The sequence below is a fragment of the Coturnix japonica genome, chromosome 2, assembly GCF_001577835.2.
Source record: "Coturnix japonica isolate 7356 chromosome 2, Coturnix japonica 2.1, whole genome shotgun sequence".
Taxonomy (NCBI): Eukaryota; Metazoa; Chordata; class Aves; order Galliformes; family Phasianidae; genus Coturnix; species Coturnix japonica.
The window spans coordinates 54,728,049-54,751,622 of NC_029517.1; the positions used below are offsets into that span (position 1 = coordinate 54,728,049).

Below are 23,574 nucleotides of genomic sequence, written 5' to 3' on the forward strand. Positions count from 1 at the left end.
TCCTCACCATACTGAATCTTGTTCTACCTTATCCTCAGGCTATATAAACCAATCGTTTCTTCCTTCTATCACCCATTTCCCTCTCTGATTACCTGAATTCAACTCTGAACATAAATGAAAACTGCTACCAAATCATCCATCTCCAGACTGAATCCTTGCTTCATCCCACTGTGATCGTGTCCCTCTGGAGCATCTGGGTACTTTTGTTTAGTGGAATTTTTCCCATCTTCTGATAATTATTTTATTGTCTAGTACATGCGCCTACATCTTTAATTATACTGTAAGCTCTTTTATTTCAATGACAAAGCTTATGTCTGTTGGAAAAATATATTTGTTTGTCAGCAGTACTGACACAACGTCAGTCTCTGCACATGCAGAGAGACTGTCTTTAAACCACTTCTCAGCTATTCCGTCTTATCCTAAAAATGAGACCAAGACAGTACCAGTAATAATTTGCACAAATCTACCTAGGAACAAAGGAAGGTTACTTCATTCATGAGATAGTTTTAAGGGCATTAAAAGGCATACATGACTGGGGGCTGGGGAGGGAAGGGGCAGAATTTTATCTTCCACAACTACTTGAAGGACTTGGGAGACCTTCACAGGATTTTGATCCAACCCACTTTTTGTTAACCTCATAACACCTTAATAGGTGTTTCACAAAACAACAATAGGGCCCTTGGTACAAATAAAGAATAAAACTGTGTTTTTCCATTAAACCAGGCTTTAAATATTTTCATGTTCTAAAACTGTCACACTGTTGTTAATAGAATCTTCATTCACTACCCAGGGCTATGTGCAAGGGTACCAAGGGAGTACCTGCTTACCTGCTCTCAAGAATGGCTTGCTCCACACAGGAGGTCTTCTCTCTGCAAGACATCTCCAGCGAATGTTGGCTCATTGCAGACAAGAACTTGAGGATCAGCTTAGTGCTTTCTGTCTTACCAGCACCACTTTCACCACTGAAAGAAGAGGCAGAAAGTGTTTCAACAGTTACGCCTAAAGTTGATATGAAACATTTCTAGCACAGTTGGTATCCTCACAACTATATGCTTCTGTTTTTGCTTTTTGTTTTGGCTTAGAATGTGCCAGGCTCAGCACTGAGTCACGACAATGGTCTACCTGCCTGCCCACTGTGGATTTCTGCTGGCCACCATTACAGAGATGCCCAGCATTTCCCCTCTGTGTGCCTCCACCTTCCAGACATTTGCTGATCAGAAAGTGCCAGATCTAGAAGAAGGTTTCAGATCTAGACATGGGTTTTGTGCATCTTTTAATCACAATGGATTTTTATTTCATTGTTTCTAGCCATGCCCACATGCAATCATGCAATACTTCTGATACAATATATTTTTTTTTTCTTTTTTTCTCTCTCCTGGAAACTACATCTAGTTCCACAAAATTGGATATATATATATTGGATACAAATCAAGAGGAAAAAGGCTTGTACACAGTACTCAATACATGAGCAATCAATACATTTACTCAATGATATCTTTTATTCTCCATTTATTAGTAAGCATTTGATTTTATTTAGTTTTATGACCACTACTGAGCATCAAGTGGATGGGTTCTTGGACACCTTTAGCTCTCTGACGTGGTGTTTTTCAGCCTGGGACTCATTATTTTGTGTTCATCAAATTGTCTCTGCACCTTCCTTTGTAAAATGGCTTCTAAAACACACTCTTACTGAAATGAAAATCAAGATCAAGCACACTAAACTCTGAAGCTGCTTTTACAATCCTGCAGCACACAGACTAACAGCAGATTAAGTGGGATCAGTCTTTCAGATTCCTTAGGAAACCTATGCCTAAAAAGATGTTGTCAAGGGCCATAAATGAAGGTGCTTTTTTTAGTACATAGTCAACTTTTACAGCAGCTCTTTATCCCATGAATTTAAGTGTCCAGCTTGTTTCAAATGACTGAACTCGGTATTTGGAATATATTATGTGACAGGAACCCCAAAGGCCCCCACTTAGGAGATTTTTAACCTTCCTCTATGATTTGTTCTACACTGAGAATCTCACCAAGGGCACAATAGTCTGAACTCTCAACTGCTGCAATGGAAACGGGGTCACAAGGAGAGGCTTCTCATTCTGAAGAACATAATGCAAGTGGGGCTGTATCAACGTAACTCTAAATCACTTCTCATTTCTGTCCTTCAGCATTAAATCTCCAAAGGCAGATAGACACAGACAGAATAGCCCCCCTCAGCAAATAGTGTTCTTCAAACACACATGAATTTTGGTGTGTGAGTCTCATACGAAAGCCTTCCCATCACAAGCCTGGGTCTCATCCAAAGAACAGTTTGTTTTATGTTTATCTTCAAGCTGAAGAACAACAAGAATAATGTCAGGCCATCAGATGATAACAGAGAGAACAAACTGCTGTCAGACTGTGATTTTCCACCCATGGCACCAAGCTGAATGTATTTCAGGGTGACTCTTGCTGTTCCTTGCATTGTTCTGCACTTCTTCTCAGTGCTTTTAAGTGGAAGTACTGTTATTTCAGAGAGAAGAGTGTTTGCTTGCTTTTGTAAGGATTAAGCTACCTTAAATAAAGCAGTAATAAAAATAAAACATATTTTCCCATTCTTATAACAAAGGGGTATGAGGGCTTGAACTTAGTCGCAACTTGTGAAAATACTAGCTTATCACAGGTGAACTCAGTCCTTTCTTTTGATCAGGACATGTTGCTTAGCTATTCCTTGAGCAAGAGGGACTCACTTCTGCTTAATATTCTCTCTTCTGTAATCTCCTTTTTAATCTTAGCTCAATATACAAAAAAAATAAATAAATGTATTAAGTCACTACTGCTGACTCAAAGCATATTATGGGTATTGTTTCTGAACCGAGCTGTTGATTCAGATTCTTTTCTTATTATCCCTCTCATCTTAGTCATGCAGAAAAACATTCCAGGTGTTTTAACAGTCTAGAACCTTTGCCACAGTTATTTGAACTCAGTGTTACGTCTCTAAGAAGCTCCGAAACAAAAGAGAATTAAATCTGACTGCCAGCAGGGGGCACTTCAAGTCCAGTGGATCACAAAAAAGCATTTCGAGCTCGACTTCATTGGGCTGTTAAGATGAGTTATGGAGTCTTCAGATCCCAGCAACAGTAGCAGGTGGAAACTGAATATCAGAATGTGAAAATTATTCTAATAATCGACTCATTTTAACTGGATGTTACTGTTTAATGTGCTTTTGCGATGGAACAAAATTCTCCTTTATTTCACGCCCTTAATAACTTTTGGTTATCCCTGCAGTGGTCAGGCAGTTTGACTTAATTAACTGTTCTGTCACTTATGTGAATATAAGACAAAGATACTTACTCAATTTCAGACATCACAAAGCTCCACAGCACCAGTGTTTCAAATGCCATAAGTATACAGGAACACCTGACAGATACTTGTTTCAACACCTTAATCTAAGCCAGTAAATGGTACAGGCACAAACAGAACATGGAAGACATCTACCAAGTTGCTGTGGCTTCACTTCTGAAGACCCAGACTGAGAATGCAAGCATGGGAATTTCCTAAATCTCAGCAGAGCCACTGAAAACCATGAGTCATTAAAAAAATAAATAAATCCTGCCCTTGGTCCTTTAAAGATATAGCAGATAATGCTGTTTTGGAAAAGTAGATTTTACTTTGAATTTTTTGTTTTGAATTGTACATTCCTTCATATTTTGTAGAAACTGAAAGCATCCTTGTAATATGAAAGCAGCCTTGCACTATAACACTTTGTCTGAAACACTGAACTTCTACAAATCACTGCTTTAACTCAGGCCTCAGTAAGCTATTTTAAAGGAGACTGCTAAGGCAAAACTCCTCCATATTATGGTTTATCTGTACCAAGGTTTACAGAGACTGCTTGAAACTCCTCTGGAACATTAGAGACTTCTGCTTGTTTCCTTTTTAGGACACAACCTGCTTTTCTCTTGGCAGCTTGCAGGGAATTGGAAGGAAAGGTAAAACATAGGCTAGAACAGAATGGAATTAATAAAGATAACAACGATCACCTGCTAGGCACCAGATATGATTTTAGACCCCCAGATTTGTGTATGTGGACTTCTCGCAGGTAACAACCTGACATTACGCCATGGAATCATAACTCCACACTAGCTTTTCTCACATGACCAAGATTTAAGCTTTGTACGTATGAAATACACATGAAATAAAAAAATAAAAATAAAATAAAGGAAAAACACAGTTGAAAGAAAGCTGGAAAAGCATCCACAGTTCAGCTCACCCATGTCTTTGTCATCACCAGGCAGGACTTGCCCAGAGGAGAGGCATGCACAGACTGCGAGCCAAGAGCTTTCAGCAAGTCGAAAACAGAGCTAGCTGTGTTGTATGCACTTCATCCACATTTCTAACAATGGCTAGTGTGCTGAACTGCATGCATCAAATCTTCTTCTTGTTTAGAAAACCATGCGATTTCTTTCTGTCATTTTAAATGGAGGTGGAAACTGCCTATTAAAAATGTGTGGCTCTCACTTTGCCTCATCCTCTCTCTGCCTTGATGGCCATCAGTGATTTTATTCTACTACTGTTGCACGGGCTCCTAGGGAGGTCAAGAGACAGGCAATATTGTGTCACCTTGTGTTCAGTTCTCACACTGATCACATTTACTTGTACTGTAGGCTGCAGGACAAGAAGAGCAACCAGGAACAGAAATACTTTAAAGGAGAGAAGGAGGGAAAACACAAAGCTCTCCCTGCATTGTGCACCAGCCCCTCTATAGCGCCTGAAGGTGCCACGCTGCAGTTGCCTCCAGGCTGGTCCTGCTTACCTGGCAAGCAGGACTTCAGTGTCCCCATGCACATGTGAACCAATGCAGCAGAGCTGGCAGGCTGAGGACAAGAAGACACACCAGGCAAAGAGCTGGCTCTATTCACTGCTCTTCAAGAGGAGCTGAAAGCTGCTAAAAGCTAATGAAATGCCAACTGTTCTCAGTGTGCATTCAGAAGCAGCAAGATCCTGAATACCAGTGATGTAGTGGATCAAATGGAAAGCTATTAAAATGTCATTAAATTAAAGCAGAACGAGATTAAGAAAGGAAAAGTAATCAAGCACAATATCATGCAGCTGAAATGGGGAGGGTTTCCTCTTTTGCTATTGTTATTTACAGCATTCCTCCAGACTGGTGTAGGTCTTTTTATTTTCCCTTCTAGATACAAGGTGCAGCATCTAGTGGAGACAAATTATTGAACTGCACATGGATGTGTTTTAGAAGCCTAACAGAATGACACATTGCTCAGGGATATGATTTAGCAGAGGGTTGTTAGAGTTAGGGTACTATGGTTACGTTGCAGTTGGACTTGATGATCTTCAAGGTATTTTCCAACCTGGGTAATTCTGTGATTCTATGATACATACTTTAAAGTTCTCTCCCAAAACTCCGATGATTTTAAGCCCGCTTTATTCTAGAATCTTCCTCTCAATTCAGTCCAAATATCTGTTTCTAAATCTTGAGAGGTTTGGTATCAGGGATAACTAGGTATAATCACAGCATCAGCCATTTACCTGATGAGGATACACTGGTTGTCATGACGCTTCCAGAGGCAGCGGTAGCACTCATTTGCCACAGCAAAGATATGAGGTGCCATCTCTCCCATGTGGTGCTTGCTGTATCGCTCCATGGCAGCACAGTCGTACAGGCCTGGGATGGTCTTGTAAGGATTCACAGAGGCCACTATGGAACCAATGTACGTCTGCAAGAATACAAACCAGAGCTGTTACTAGACTTGAGGTAGAACAGAATCATAAACCTCACAAATCAAGGAGAACAAACACGTTTCTAAAACACTATCACTCTTCATGGAGTTTGGATAAAGGTGGAGGGTAGTTTTCCCATTTGAAGAAGAGCAACAGAAGGGTGAAAATAAGCATCAGACAACATGGCAGACACCAGCCCCATTACAGGGTAACAGGCCCTAAGGAAAACACATGAACAGGCAGATGTTGACAAAACCCTGCATGTACACCAAAATTTACTACTGCTTTGAAGCACAGTGGCAACTGAGGAGGCATTCATTTCTATCCCATTGTAATTAGAGAGCACATCAGTTAAAGCCACTCAGGTAGTAGCTTGTGCCCACTGCCATAACTCATTGAGCTGTGGTAATGCCTAATCACATGTAACAGTCTACTTGCAGTGCTGTTTGTCTTCTGTCTTTTCCACCTGCTTCACAGTCATTCTCTAGCCAATTGAACACATTTTTCAAATATAATCATATTAAGTGAGGCAGGAGATAAAATTAAGCACATTACCTCCAGAATTTCCAGTGCATTTATGGGGCACGTAAAATGGACTGATCTATCATGATGTGTGTTGCGGGGTTCCCACTGTGACAATGATGTCATTTTGTTAAGTACTCTTTCTGGGGTTACATGCCAGAAGCTAACACCTGGCTCCAACAGCCCTTCTGTGCACTCGCAAAGATCTGGGCTGCTGCTCTATAACGTGGTCCCCATACACACAGATGCTTTGTCAGCAGATAACCTCGTCATCACCACCAGGAATCAGCTACAAAGTTAACAGCATTCACCTAACCCAGAGAGAGCTCCAGGAAGCAGCCCCACAGCCTCCACCTCAGCACCTTCTCCAGTAAAGCCTCCATGGGTACCCTTGCCAAGGCTCTGGCTATCAGCTTCTCACATCTTCCTTTCCTCTCTTTCAAGCTACTCCACGTCCCCAGAGCATTTACATTTCCCATCTACCTGCCCCTCCCCCCCCTCCCCCCTCCCCCTTCACCTCAGTTAATATGTAATTACCACGATGTATCAGCTCTCCTTCCTCACCATTACCCTGCTGTTTTATTTCCCATTATCCATCTGCTCATCCTCTGGCAGGCCCAACTCAAGCATCAGAACAGCAGTAGAACTTTGCTAAGGGAATACAGAAATGCCCTTGAAATTATGACAATTCTAATAGATGCAATGGGAATATCCCTCCTCACTGTAACTCCAGTACACTTTACAGTGCTGTGAACTTTCAGTCCATGTGTTCTGTAAAAACTGCCACACTGTGCAATAGCTCATAAGGTTTCAGCTAGAGGAAAGATACCATTTCAACACAAGATTGTATCACAGGGCAATTACAGCACTGAGACAGCCGCTTAAATTCTTGAGATCATCACCTCTGGAACAAACTTCCTCAGTTCAATAAATATTTCAGCACTGATTGCATGGGAAAAATTGTAAGAGGTTTTGTTGGTTTTCTTTGTTGTGTTTGTTTTGTGTATTTATTTATTTATTTAATTTACATGAATATTGCAACAGGCCAATACACAACTTTACCTTATTTAAATGTCTGACTGACGCCTTATTAAAAAATAACAATAGTGACTTGATGCACACCGCTATAAGAGATGCCATGACAAACAGGGAAATAATCCGCCTTTCAAACATGTGAACACTGATGTTAGAGTGTCCATTAAAATAAGTAGACAGCATTAATTTTAGAGCAACCTGTGCATTAAATTTTTATTTTAAGTTGATCCTCCATCTGCCAGCCTCCTCCTGGCATCTATACCAGCCCTGTAGTCAGAGTCTGAGTTTCTAATCTGATTCTTGCAGTCAATAATTGCTTACTTTAATGAAAGCAGTTCGAACTCCAAAGAAGTTATGAATTAGAGAAATATTCAGGTGTCTGCCAGAGCAAGAGGAAGCAAACAGAATTTCTGATGATTTTCTGTTGAAAAAGTCCGAGGGGAATTTTGAAGAAATACTGTGTAGGGTTTATATCACAAACCTGCTTTCTTCTGTTACGGACTAAATCAGCAATAACTCATTATAAGATCACCAGTAATAAATAAATTTGTGTCCAAAAATAAATAGAATTGAGTAATTCAGCCTGAATCATGCTTTGATTAATCAATTAAAATGCTGTCCTCCTTTTCTGCACTTGAATTTTTTACTGAAATTTTACACTGGATGATCACTGTGGCTCCTTTCAACCCAGGCCATTCTATGATTCTGTGATTTTCCAGAACACTTCTGGTCACAAACTACAGAAGCTTCTGCTCCCCATTTTAACACAAAAAGAGGAAATGAGATTGTTTGATGGTCTTCTAAGAAAACTTTCAAAATTAGAAGTTCAAATCCTGTCTTCTCAGCCACACATTCAGTAACACAATGGCACCACAGGATCTCAGGCTTTCGAAGTAAAAGGAAAAAGTAAAGTAAGAAATTTCCCTGAGTTTTTTCTTTTTTTTTTTTCTTTTTTTTTTTCAGGATCCCTACACATGAAAGGAACAGATAAGGAAGCTGCCCTACTACCCAATCACTTCATTAATCCTATAAACCAAACACACTCTATAGATCAGGACCACCATTGCTCTTCATCTTCTCCCCTTCACACGATCTTTTTTGTGTGTATCTTATCAGCCTCTTGCTCCATGCCCAGCAACCATCCACCTTCCACTCATTCTCCCTTATGCCAGGACCAGTGTACCCCCACAATAGCCTTCCTGTTCCCAAGAACTCTTTAATGATCTCCGCGTCTTACCCAGGCATGCTTTTCCCATGCAAGGTCATCAGTTTTATCACACGCAGTTTTTCTCATGACCTCTGCTCACCCCCTGCATCAAGGTACTCCTCTGTAATTCCTAGACTTTCAGCATCTGAGACATCCAATTTTAACTTCTTAAATAAATAAATAAAAAGGACTTATTTCAAGTTTTGCATGTAGCACTGCAGGGAAGGTGGGTGAGAAGGTAGGAGGACTCTGCTAAAGGGCATTACACGCTGCTCCCAAAAGCAGTCTTTGATCAACAATTTGAAGCTAATCTGAAGCTAAAACCAGCTGCACCATTGAAACAGACACAAGGAGACTACATTCCTCAATTTCAATCACTGTGCTCCTTCACTAACACCAAATATAAATATATTCTTTACTACTTTGCTTTTTTTTTATACTGGAAACAATGGAACTGATCAAATACAGGATTAAGATGTTCTGTAACAGATATACACGTTAACACTAAGTAACCACTTTGTCCAGGCCAACTCTCTTTTTGGAGCACTTTCCATACTTTTCCCTTTGGGAAGAAAAAGACATCTATGTTTATTACAAGAACAAAATTACATTTACATCAAAAATTATGTTTCTGGATTGGTTTTGAGCAACTCTTGACTGCTGGAGTCACGGAAGGAATGGATCCTGGCTGACAAGGTTGGCTGTGTTCTGTTTGATTATTGATGGAGTATCAACCTGACAATTTATTCAACAATATATGTTGAAAGTTTATCTCTGTTCCACACAAGTATCATACCTATAAGTCATCAAGGTTACAGTAACAACACCCAACTACAATGCTTGTGCTTTCACAGCACATGCAAAATCCAGAGTGTTCATGACAGATCACAGCACAACAGTCACACTTCTGTAGCACTGAACTTCAAGGTTTCAGGGTGCCAAATTTGCAAATGGAAGCATTTGCCCAATGCTGTAGGCACTGCCTCCATTGTTTCAGGTTCTCCTAGGTAAAAGGATTAACTGTACTGATGACTGCACGATATCGAAGCTAAGTTAACTAGATTGGCCACCATATACACGTCAGCATAGAAAGGAGAAAGACAGACGGACCACATTTTGGTGTGCTTTTTAGGGGAGGGAGTAGAAGGGGCACAGACATGCCATAAGAAGGATGATAATTAATGCTCTTATTCATGGTAGGGTCTTGATTTATACTCTTTGTGGTAAGAAAGCCTCATATTTCAACTAGTGTTGCGTTCATTGCGCTGGGATGGAATCCAGTTTTCTCCTTAAATTATAAGTTAAAATATCTGAAGCCAAACTTCTTTCTCAAAAGCCATAATCAAGCTGAATGACTAGACTACAAGTTTAGATGTTTCCAACCAATCAAGCCATTTTTCTGAGAGAAATGTCATACTCTGTAATCATCTCTACACGCTTGGGCTTCTGCAGCCCTCACCATGTCTGGTGACTCACAGTGGGTTTCCAACAGCCTGAATTTACAACAGCTTTTCTTTCCCCTGTTGTTGTGCTCCTCGTCAGTGCACACATCATCATGACTTCTAAGTTTTCCCTTCTTCTTCTCAAAGTCAGCTTTGGAACTGACTGCAAAATGACATGTTTGTAAACACACAGGACATGCTACAAATGTGAAACTCAGTATTCTGAGGAGAAAACCTTTTGAAGGGAACCAGAACAAAACAGAGAATATCACTAAGTTCAAGTGGTAATAGGCAGCTGCCTACATTCAGGACCCACATGCTAAATGAGGTCTCCCTCTCACAGTTTCCTGCAAGCCTCTTCTCAGACACAATCACACTCCCTAACTGCACTCTCAGGCACAATTCACTATAGAATCCCTCAACCACTTCTACCAGTCACCTTCCTTATGGTCCCTTCACTTCCTGTCCTAAGAATAGATCAGATTTGTGGAATATCAGCCATTTCAGCATTTTCAAAGCCAGGCTTTATGCACGTTTTCATTGGCACAGGTCGCAGTAAGATTCTGGATAGCTTCAGAACATTTGTACATGGCTTCAGATTATCGGATACCATCTGTTGGGCAACAGAATCCTCATTTAGATGAATCTTTTGCATTGTTTTCACCCTTTGATTCAACTTGTGATCTTAAGCTTCTCTTGGTGTTGAGCTTTAAGCAACACTGCCCCATTTCCAACTCATTCCACGGACTAAGGCAATGAAACCACTTCAGGAAAGCAGTGGTGCTTTGCAGTCCAGCTACCTTTCAGTTCTACACTATGCTAAGCTAATGCTACACTCCCCTAAGTTTCAACCTTGCGCATTTATGGTATCCTTATTTTAGACAGCTAATTAAAGCTGTAAATTTTTTTATTTATTTCTTAAGGGTAAGAAGATTTTACTCACCTTAACAATCAACAGAAATAGTAGAACAGTGTGAAAAGGGAACTATTTTTTTTTCAGCTTTACTCAAGAGGAGTCTCAGGGAAGGTGAAGGACACTGTGAGCCCCTCATAGATTAAGAGACCCATTCCTAATTTAATCTCCCCTTGCTTTTCCATTGAATTTCTTCTGCGAAACAGACAATTCTATGATGATGGAGATACTCATGTAACTTCTCAAGTTTTATTCAGAATCTGTACAATAACTACAGAATCTCCAAAGAATTTTACTAGAGGGTACAAGAATTAAACTGGCATTGAAGAAATGCCCAAGTATATTCAAAGTGTCAAAGAAGAAAAAAAATTACCTCAAAGCCAAAAATGACAAAAGCCAACTGGAGAATGTGAAACCAATATAAAGAAAAACTGATACAAGAGGTATCCAAAATAATAATATTCTTGTGTAAAAGACCATAATACTGACATCAGATAGACACTTTTCCTCAAGAACATCACCAGTTTCACCAATGTTTTTCTGTCTCAGTTTAAAAAGGATGGAGTCTCCTTGTTTTTATCACATTTTTTGCTGACTAATAGAAGAGAATCTCTACTAGGTAGTACACCTATCTACTGGGTGTCAGGATAATCACCTTTGTGACATAGTGCACAGACTTTACATAAAACATCTAGTGCTTATGCAAGTCTTTCTTCACCACAGCCAAGTGAAGAGGTGACCTCCTGAATTACAATGATGGGATCGATCAGGATGAGACATTGATTTTTGCCATTTTCATGTGCTTCACTACAGACTGTGACTGTAGGTTTGCTACAGTCTGTGATATGCAATCTGGGTGCATAACTGAACAGCTTAGCTCTAATGAAGAGATCTCTAGTTCAAATGAGAAAAGGCACATACAGAGTAGAGACCCCGTGGCTTTTCATTTCAAATGGCCTGTGGCCACAAATTGGTTCTTCCTGCTTTGTTATTGTACAATGCTCAAATGATTTTTTCAAAGCTGTCTGAAGGTCTAATTAACCCTCGAGCCAGGAATAGAAATGTTCTTCTTTCCTAACAAAAATCTTAGTGAGATAAAGGAGCTTTTCAGATAAAATACATGCAAATGAAAATAAAAACTCTCGTCAATGTTATCCCCCAAATCAGAGTCTCTAGAAGACAGGAGAAATATTTTTAAGATATAAATTTGGAGATCTATGTCATTCTGCCTGCAAAGATATTCCATACTAATATCTATCTAGATTTTCAAAACTTTCATGATCCTTTAATGTTTTAAAGCCTTTTGTATAAAAAGAGCTACTTACTGCAGCAAGCAGGAAGAGCACAAATTATGCTATAACAGAGCATGAAAAGAGAAATTAAAATGAGAATAACTGAATTCCAGGTAATCTGTTACATGCTGCTGAACTGCTGTCAAATAGCCAGGGGCCTAGCACTAAGACAGCAAACAGTAGTAGCAGCCAAAAATCTGCTACAAGGAACTCCTGGACCCCATTGGTATTTGAATGGAAATGCTGACAGACATCAAAAGGAAACAGTTGAAACTGTGAGAAAGGGATTACATCTTTTCAAAGGAAAGCAACGGTCTGACTACAAATCAACAGTCCACTTTCACAGGTAGACAACAGCTATAAAAGTAATTCAGTCTGAACTTAAGTTGGTCGTTCATAGCCTTTCTATTTTTAAACTACTGGAATTTGTGAATAAGGCAGTTGGTCTGTGCAGCATAAGCAGTAAATTTTGTGCAGCTCACTTTGCAGTCAAAGCCCAATTCGTGCTAAGAAAACATGTGCTGGTGACAGACAAGTGGCTTAAGTTTCAGAGTTCAAATTCCTGCCCTCCTTCATACATGTTTGAGAGCAACAGACCTTGAAGAAAGGAGACCAAATTTACCTGCCAGCAATACAAAAATGAATGCAAAACTGTCCAGTACCATTTCCAAAAGTTCTGATTTAAAAAAACACTAATCATTAAAAAATATTCTGCAAATCGGTCTACATTCTGTTCACAGCTCGTACAGTTACCAGTGACATTCAGCGAAGATGTGGAAAAAACAATGCCAAAAGCAATCCTTCAAATCTACGAAAACAACAGTGGTGCAATTACCAGTGCTAAGGCCTGTACAAGATTATATATTTCTACTTCACAGTTTTCAGTAGTTATCAGTAAGTGGGCTCAGGTCTCATTCAAAACCCATGGAATTCAACAGGAATTTACCCTGCTCACTATGCACATATTACTTCTACCAGCTGATCAAACGTAAAAAATAAAGTAAAATAGTGGCATACAGCAGACACAAAGAGCAAGGCTTTTTGATGCTTTAACACAACAGCAGCACATATATACAGCAGGTTACCAACAAGTACCCGACTGGTTACGAACCATAACAAAAATCTACCTAATAGCAAACTATTTGTGTAGCTATATATGCATATATGATAGTGACTGCAATTACACAGATCTGAGTACTTCCCTTCATAGCAATATCATGTTACCAAAACCTCTCAGACCAAAGCATTTGCTAAGATCTGAATAGATGCACCTTAAAAATCCCCGGTGTTTTCATTAATGAGTTCAGGCAAACATCATTTTCTGTTATTATTATTAGCAGCAGTGTAGCAAGTCCAGCAGTAAGAAGGAATCCAAAAAGAAGAAAACTTGGTTAACCAACCGATGGTATTTGTTTACTTTTACTCCTATCAATACAGCTATGTTCTTTCTCTAGTATGTACACAAAAGAAAAAAAAAAGATAACAAAATAATGGTAATTGGCCTTTGGCAGACAGTTGTTGATCTACTTAACTGACCAATTTTAGAAATAACGATCACCAGAAATAGATTCCATTAGATTTCCAATTAAAAGCCTGCTGTGTTTATATAGATTTTGTCTACTGCTCTCCAACAACAGATGTGAAATGGAAGTTGTAATTAATGCTTGGAGACAGGAACTCACTCTGAACTACATTTCGAAAACATTATCTGATGGGTGTAAGCATAACATGTTAATTATGGAGGTTAAGCAGCTATCTATAGGCATTTTTCATGCAGTCTTTGCAACTGCATTGTTTCATGCACCTTCACTAAAGGATCTGGTTGAGACAATTACCCCATCTCTGCATATCTGTTCTATCTGTTAGGATACAACCTAACAGAACCCACAGAAATTCATCAACATTGCTTCTAAATTCTTCTTCTGCGAAAGTACAGCAATTAAACAATCAGTAGTTTCCTCAGTGACCAAACAGTAGATCCTGCAAAGTGATTACTTGGAACTGTTTGGAGTATCAGATACTTTAAACTGTGCAACTACAGCTAGTTTGTAGATAAAACTAAAATAAACTGAGTTCTAAAAGGCAGTGAAATAACAATGGATTTGGCCCAAATGTACATGTAAGGGGAGATTTAGATCAGATGTTATTGGAAAAATTTTCACTCAGGGGTGTGGTGAGGCCCTGGCTCAGCTGCCCAGAGAAGCTGTGGGTGCCCCATCACTGAAGGCACTCAAGGCCAGGATGGATGGGGCCCTGGGCAGCCTGATCTGCTGGGTTGCATCTCTGCCCTCATCGGGAGTTGGAACTGGATCGTCTTTAAGGTCAAGTCCAACCTAATCCATTCTACAATTCTGTGATTGTATGACTATTAATATAAATGTGCTTCAAAGTGAATAAGACAGTACTACTAACACAGTTTGTGTGGAAGTAAGGAAATGCTCTGGCCTCTTTTCAAGAATTATTCTTGTTAATTAATAACATTACTAAAAACAAGACAGAAGTATTGCTTACTAGGTGGCATAAATGGCAATTTTGCTTCCTTAGTCAATAGCTCATGCTACAGAGTTGTTCAGCTGTCCCGGATGGTGTATAGGTACTTGATGAACTTTTGTTTAAGGTCCATTTTCTGCAGGGCACGAATCATAGTTTTTTTGCTTTAGAAAACAATCACAGCACTTTTCATCTTTTTAATAAAACACATTTGGGCTACTGTTTTTTACTAATCTTCTTTTGTCTGTCTGCCTCCACCTGAAACCTGTGTCCACAACAGAGGACATCCATACAGAAATGCTTTCAAACTCCGTAAATTAGAATCATAGAATTACCCAGGTTGGAAAAGACCTTGAAGATCATCAAGTCCAACTGCAGCCTAACCGTATTACCCTAACACTAACAACCTCCTGCTAAATCATATCCCTGAGCACCACATCCAAACAGCTCTTCAACACATCCAGGGATAGCGATTCAACCACCTCCCTGGGGAGCCTATTCCAGTACCTAACTACCCTTTCTGTAAAGTGTTTCCTAATATCCAACCTAAACTTGCCCTGGCGCAACTTGAGGCCATTTCCCTTCGTCCTATCACTTGTCACCAGTGAGAAGAGACTTGCCCCGCTCTCACTGTAAGCACCTTTCAGGTACTGGAAGAGAGCAATAAGGTCTCCCCTCAGCCTCCTTTATATATATATTTAATTATATCTGTCTCGCTTTATTTAATTAACCAGTACCTAAGCATGCCCAAGATTTTCTCAGTACATGTACCAGCATCAGCTTCCTGTTGACATGGCACTTATGACAGAGCAATTGCACTGCATCTGAAATACTTTTATTTTACTGAAAAACAAATGAGTATGCAAAACCCCAGACAAACAGGTCACGGGGCAGCAACTGACCTGAATACTAAAGTGCCTCGGTCCACAAACAGAACTGAAAAAAAACCAACCCAAACATACAAACCCGACAGTGGCTATCGATGAACATTTCACAAACAACCACTAGATCCCCTCAGGGCACTCTCATGACTGCGAGGGAGATAAACATGTAATAATTAAATGATTTAACAAACGACATGCTGCTAAAGCAAATGAACACAAATAGATTTTAAAAATTGATGTATAAATAAATTAATATATCTTTTAAGTACAGATAACTGAGCACTCAGGGTAATGAAGTAGCCAGAAATTCTGCAAGCTACATTGTCAGAAAAGGCAACTCTTCCTGTTTAACACCATGTTCTGTGCCTGTTTGTTTTTAAGAATTAGAGAGATTTTGCTCTCTCATACAACTTACATCATGTTTGTTGCATCAGCTGAAGAGATGAAGAGAGCCAGCCCTGAGCTCCTAACTCCACCATCCTCTTCTGATGTGCATGTGGCTTCTACAGCACTACATGCCTACGTGGCTGGTATAGAAGTTTTTGTACAGATGCACACACACCAAACAGATGGTTGTGATTATTGGTGGGCAAACTGCAATCCTAATTTGAAACAGGGCAAAAATAGGTTATGTTCCCTTGCCCTTTTTGGCCACCACACACTTCTCTTGCTCCAAGAAGCTCTGCCCCAGCCCATTGGAGGCTGCCAAACCCAGCATACCCCTCTGGGAAGAGGGCACATTTCTACCCTAAATAAAATGGCACTTGTTGAACAAACACCACTTTCTAAGGGAAGTGCACCCACCCAGTACTTCAGAGCTTAACTCAGCAGGAAAAAGAATGTGAAGTGCCATGAGCCAGCAGTGTGCCCTGGTGGCCAAGAGGTCAGTGGGATCCTAGGGTGCATTAAAATGAGTATGGCCAGCAGGTCAAGGGAGGTGATCCTCCTCTACTCTGCCCTGGTCAGGCCTCACCTGGAGTACTGTATCCAGTTCTGGGCTCCTCAGTAAAAAAAACAAACAGAGATCTCCTGGAAAGCATCCAGTGGAAGACCACAAAGATGATAAAGGCCAGGAGCATCTCCCCCATGAGGAAAGGCTGAGCAACCTGAGTCTGTTCAGCCTTGAGAAAAGAAGACTGAGAGGGGATCTTATTAATGTTTATAAATATCTTCAGTGTGGGAGTCAAAGAGACAAGGTCGACCTCTTTTCAGTGGTCTGTGTGGACAGAACAAAGGAAAATGGCCATAAACTTGAGCATAGGAAGTTCCATACCAATATGTGAAAGACCTGGTGAGGGTGACGGAGCACTGAAATAGGCTGCCCAGGGAAGTTGTGGAGTCTCCTTCTCTGGAGACATTCAAGACCTGTTTGGAAGTGTGCCTGTGTGACCTGATCTAGGGAACCTTCTTTGGCAGGGGGGGTGGACTTGATGATCCCTAGAGGCCCCTTCCAGCCCCTACAATTCTGTGATTCTGTGAAGTGCTTTGGAACTTGCTTGTTGCCTGAACATGAGCAAATGAGGGATGAACTGGCACTGGAAATCTTTGTAGGGCAGTCCGTGAATTATACCTCGGTTATTTTCAGGCCTATTCTTGCCTCAGTAAAAACTCTCTAGCTCTCTGATCTGCTCTTCTCTAATTCACTTCCCTACACCACCCCCTAACCACTGGCCACAGAGACAAGAGAACAGCATCTCTTTCCCACAGCCAGTTCAGACACCATAATTTATGTATCCTGTAGTACAATCCATACATGATGTGGTTCATGGCATCGTCTCCAAGATGAAGTCAGTCTCTCTCATGATGTGTATTTAACTAAAAGTAAGCTTGAATCGACAGCTCAGGAACAAGTCTCCTTTCAGTGGTGACAAGAACAGCTGCCACAGCACTTCCCCTCTCCACACCACGTGCCCAGTGCTGGCTTGGCTTCAGAGGCAAGGAAATCTCTCACTTGCCTTCACAAAAGCCTCCATTTTCCAATTTGGGCACCTTCCACTTTTAGCACTGATATTTATCTTTCTGTATTTCTCCACACATCAGCCCGGCATGCAAGCTAACCAAACACAGGAATTAAACCTTGTCTAAAAGCTGGACCTCTCCTCTCAAGCTATTCCTATTCAATTAAATGGGAGGAGTAGCAACAGAACCCCTCCAGGATCCCATCACTAGCATACTAACCTTGTTCTTTTCCAGCAGTCACCCAGAAGCAAGCTCTTAGATAAAAGCAGTATTAATCAAGGAACCTAAGAAAGGAAATTCTAGACAGGAGTCTACTTTGAGGAGATCCTACTGCCCTCTACAACTCCCTGAAAGAAGGTAGTAGCAAGGTGGGGGTGGGCCTCTTCTCCCAGGTAATGCTGATAGGATTAGAAGTAATGTCTTTAAGTGTTGCTGGAGAAGGTTTGGGTTGGATAACAAGAAAATATTCTTTTCAGAAAGAGTTGTAAGGTATTGGAACAGTCTGCCCAGGGATGCGGTAGAGCAACTGTCTCTGGAAGTGTTCAAGGAATGTGCATATGTATGGTGCTGGTATGGTTGTCATGGACTGATGGTTGGACTAGATAATCTCATTGGTTTTTCCAACCTTAATGATTCTATGATTCTATCTGGTAGGAGGATATACAGTCTGTGTGTCTCACAGACTAAAAGGGGAAAGCATCACTTTTTTTTTTTAAACAGATGACCAGACAAAAAATATCACAACCATGTTGACAGTCTTGATGCTGATACAAAAAGATGGCTACACATGGATTAGAACAAATTTTGTCATTTACCTTCTCACTAACAACACAGATACAGCTACATATCTCAGCCTGTTAAGTAGAAAGCCAGGCATCATTTATGCTACAAACAGTCTGCCGACCAAATCAATAAACCCAGCCCAACAGCACCCAACCCACCCAAAAAGGGAAGAAAAGCCTATGCTGACCATTATAGCTGGAGCTGTTGGCAGCAGCAAAGAAAGTCACTGAAAAGTTTGACAATCTTTGACATCTACAGCAAATATATTTTATAGTATATTAATTAGGAAATGGCAAGGAGTTTAGGAGTATGGGTATGATTATGTGAGATGAAGAGGGAAAAATGTTACTAAGTAAAGGAAAAGTAAACTGATCTCTAACATCTGAAGATATTTACTGAAATGCTCATTGCTGGATAAACAGCTCATCAAATCCACAACAGGGGAAGACTTGCATAAATAATGTCTTCCTGAGAAAGCAACTGTTTAAATTTCTTTTAAATTGTTTCTTCTGTATTTCTAAAAAAGTTCAAAGAAATACTTTACACCACAATTTAGTGTATTGCACTTCATACCATTTTTTGTATTTGTTTGGCAAAGCAAACCTCCTAACTTACATCCTGATAGTGCATTTTTCATTGCTAAACTCAAGAATTATACAAATATGTTTGTATTACTACTAGTAAATTAAAAAGCCACAAAGTACACTTTTCCCCTCAGTCATGAGGTGGGCAAGGGGGTGAACGGGGTGAAGTAAACAGAGAGACCACGATAAGCATCTGTAAAAGCGGAATATGGCAGTTATAGGTTGGTTTTATTCAGTGATGGGAAGAAATTTTCCCACAGGGATAACTAGCTCCTCTGCTCAAAGTGCAGAAGGGCACACGTGTTCCTAATTTATCCCTACTGTACAAGGGACAGATACAAGCAAGGTGCTTACATGGATACAAGACACAGTGTGCGCACTTCAGTGATGAAGCAACTACTGGCCATGGGAGAAGGTTTTTTGGAGGGAAGAAAGGAGACAAACGTTCAGTCTGGAAAGTTTTGCTTCTGGCATGAAGTGGGTTTGGGCACTGAATGCACTGCCCTGTATAAGAACTATTCTAGTCTCAGTGAAGAAAGACAAGGAAAATCAATTATTCGGCTGGCTGTAATTATGTGTTTAACGGAGGTAAAGCTAAGGCACCTTCTAGTCCCACAGCAAAAAAACAGCAAGAAACCACCATTGAAATATAACCAAACAGTTCAGTACAGTTAAGTGGTTCTGGTCTGAACAGACATGGTAAGTTTCACAGATTCTTCTGATAACGCTTCCTCCTAAAAAATATGCTTATAAGTGGATAAAGTTCTCATAAAATTATGTCAACTATTTAATCTGCTTTTCTCAAGGTTTCTGTTCCTGGAGTTCTGTCCCACTAATCTACAGATACTGGCACAGCAAGACTGAGGGAACCAGCCAGGAGAGTTCTTACATCATCCCTGGTTACACATACAGGACAACAGAGACTCTTTCATATGCAATTCAAAATACACCTGTTTTTTCCAATCACCTTTATTCAATAAATCAAGATCTGCCATTACAAACAGCAAATAAACCTGTTTGTCTAGAAACATACACTACGCTGAGCACCAAGTATCAGAATATCCTAAGCTTGTTGTGACAAGCTGAGACATAAACTAAGACATGTCTCTTCAAAACAAGGATATTTTTCGCCTCTTCAGAACATCACCCCCTTCTGTACACACACTTGTTAGAAAAGACTAACATCCACATCCCACATCTCAGTACATCTAATTGCTCAGGAAACTTTTCTGTTTAAACTTTTACACATATTAAGTGTTATAGTCTAATCTAACAGTGCCAGCAGAAGATTAAACTTTTCTCAAAAGTTCTTTTATTTCCTGCAGGGTTGCTCACATACACTGTTCAATTTTTGCCCACTGTTTCTTCTAAAAGGAAAAATAGTCCATTCATTTTCAGAAGAAAAAAAAAAATAAAGACTGCTGTAAAGAGAACTACCTCAAAATGTAGGGTTCTCAGTACAAGCCCCTTTACAGGTAACTTACAAAGGAAGAGGGCTTCCTTATGCCCTCTCTTTCTGTCATAAACAAATTTATAAATAAAGGAAAAATTTTCACATTAAGATATGTTAATTTTATTTCTCCTATCTTTCCCATATTAAGTGTGCTTCTAGATTCCAGAAAGATTAGTACCCTAATCCAACCAAGACTAATAAATTATTTAAAGAGCAGGTTAACCTAATCACAATCTAACCCTCATTATTGAGCTGAGAAAACAGTATTGACTAATTCTTAGTTTTGGGGATTCCTAAACAGCTGCCTGCTTTCACATACCCAAAACTCTATCTCTATTTAATGGCATAGGTTCTCTGCTTGATGATCATAATACCATTCCCTTTCTATTATAACTGTGATGTTGGCCACAATTGGACCTTGGACCTCTAAATGACAGTTGCAGGCTAAGTCCCATTGCATTGTTTCCAGTGATGTACACAGCATACAACGTTGGAACAAGGAGGCTGAAGGAGGTGAGAAAAAACAAGACTCCTACACACAACCCTGCCAATGCAGCTGTAAAGAAGCATATGTAGTACAGTGGTTTTTTGAGGCTTGCCAGGGAGCACCTTGACACCCCCGAGCTACCGCCTCCTACTATGACTGATAAGAAGTCTCTAGACAAGGCAAGCTTCAACACTCTAAAGACACACAAAGAACTGGAGAATGTTAAGAAGAGAGATATCACAGAACTTCAAAACACACAGCAGTTAGACAAATGAAAACATTGGCTCTGGATATTTTTCTTAAATTTAGAAGATACTTACATAGATTTTATCTTGCTGATATCGTTGGAATAAGTTATGCATAATGGAGCCTTCATGGAGATCTACTAGTGCTGCCATGTCTTCCACACTCTCCACACTTGTCTGATGCATAGGTGTTACTTTTTGGTGTGTGATGGTGCTCTGTTTATAGGTGAATACCTGAAAGAGTTAAAAAATAAATAATAGAGAACACTCTCAAAAACTCTTACCTGAGCAAGAAGCTTTTATACAAACTCATATTCTCTGTACAGTTCATCAAAGAGCAGACTTGCAAAACATTATATTCTGCCATTCACACCTTCTTCCCAAGCTTCTTTCACAATAATTAAAACCCCAAACAGATGCACAGGGGACATTCAAAACTATCACGTACTGGCAATACACTGAGGACAAAGGGTTTTTTTCTAAGCCTAAGCCTAAAAATGTTTTACACTGCAAAACAGAAAATAAATAAATACATAATATATATATATATATGGATCAAACAGGCTACCAGTGTTAGCATTTTATCGGAAAACAACTTAGATATTAAACGTTTTCATCCAGTTCTCTGATAAGGAATGCTACCAGGTTAGGTCGTGCTTCCTAATGTAATTAGCACACTAAGTTCACCACACAGAAAGTATTTCAAAGTGAATGGCTGCACTAATTTATAATTAATGTACTTTGAAGATAAATTTCAGAGGCACCTTCCTTTAGAGGCTACAAATGAGCAGTAAAAGCCCCTTAAAAGCCATAATTCAAATACTGCCATAGAACACTTCTACATATCTTTTGTAAAGCTATCAAAAGTACACTCAATTGTACATATCCCCAAACTAGTTAAACAAACTTTCAGGAACACCGACGTCGCTGAAGGTTATAAACCGATTGCTCAGCAGCACAGCTTCCCATTTCCTGTTGATTTACATCTTGGCAACTCATCCTTATAGACATATGCCTGCATCTCACAGGCAACGCTACATTGCAACACTGGTCCCTGCAAATGTCATCACTGCAAACTACGAAAGTAGGTCAGAGTGTTAATGCAAATATTTTAATAACGTGGAACACTAAAAAAACAAACCTTCCCAAATCCTTTGAAATAATATTTAAAAAACCCACTGAAAGAGTGCAATAAGCAGCAGCCTGGTTGTTTATGAGCGCTGCAGGACTGCCCGTGCAGGCTGGGGATTACGCAGCAGTATAGAAAGGAAAGGTTCTGCTCAGGAATGAAAACCCATCAAACATTTTTCCAAATAAAAACATATGTATGCTCCTGCTAATACAAGGCTGAACAAGGGCAGTAGTTTAATCAAAGAACAATATTCAGGAAAATGGATTCTTAACACTTATTGCTGCATGATTTTGTCTGTCTTGCTGAGGCAAACAGGGGAAAAAAAACTGAAGGAGCAATGGGCGGAATGCAGAACAGACTTAACGCTGAAGTTTTGGGTAGGATAACCCACCAGCTGACTGAGGAGAATTGCCTGATGAAATCTGTTCACTGAGATCATATCCCACACTGAATATATCAAATGTTGGCACAGACATTTGAACAGTTAGAGCTGTCATTCATACCAAAAGAAAGTATACCAGGGAAAAAGAAGATAGAGGGGACAAATTTCTAACAAATTCTGAAAGGCTGTGAAAACATCAGTGGGAAACACAGGTCATACGAACAGAGAAAGGAAACAAAACATTATTTCTAGAGGAAAGGATTTTCATACTTGTGATATCTAGTCTTTGACATATGATGCAGAGGTTAATAGGCCATGCAGAGCATTCCATACATCACTAAGCAAGTTTACTGATATTGATGAAAATTCTCCAAGGAAAATAATAAAACAATTGACCTGCACATTGCAGAATGACTTAAGACTGTCTTCACGGATTCATCCTTTGCATTCAAAACCACAGTTTTCTCTCACTCAGGTTCATCTTTCTCATACTTCCAGCTCTTCCACACATTGTATTCTTGTTTAGATGTGGAAATGTCTCTGGGAGGTGATTCGTAAATGTTCCTCTATGCTTCCTTATCAACCAGCTAGAAAAGACACTGACTGAGCTCGGTGGCTGTCCCCAAGACTGGAAAAAACAACGGTCTCTTCCCTATGTTTTATTTTCATCAGAACCATACATCCTTCAGATTCCCTAACTTCACTGTACAACTTCAGCAAAGTCATCTAACATCAAAGCCATTAGACGAGGGCAACAAAATCACATGCATAGACCTCAGGTCCTTCAAATGGGCTCTTGGTAGCCCTGCTGCTCTAGCCCTGAAAGGCTTGCTTTGTTGTTTTTTTTTTTTATCTTGACTAATGCTTTTATTAGGATATGTATGTGAAAAGGCTGCCTTGAACTTTAACGTTACTAATTAGAAGGTCACGCTATGAAATATTACAGCACATGAAATCCTCAGGAAATAAAAATTGAGAGCTATTCAGTGGGGTCAGTGTGCAGAAAAGGAAGATAACCAAGTTGGCTCCTGAACTTTACAAAGACC

General features: G+C 39.9%; 1 protein-coding gene across 1 annotated transcript in view; it reads right to left on the reverse strand.

The window, feature by feature from the left end:
* MYO10 (myosin X) overlaps positions 1-23,574 on the reverse strand; it is a 144,844-nt gene that overhangs the window by 64,729 nt on the left and 56,541 nt on the right. Inside the window, exons 3-5 of the mRNA XM_015854415.2 lie at positions 21,090-21,248; positions 5,527-5,714; positions 828-962 (exon numbers count right to left, since the gene is read on the reverse strand). Of these exons, the coding sequence (XP_015709901.1) occupies positions 828-962; positions 5,527-5,714; positions 21,090-21,248 (482 nt within the window). The remainder of the gene's footprint in view (positions 1-827; positions 963-5,526; positions 5,715-21,089; positions 21,249-23,574) is intronic.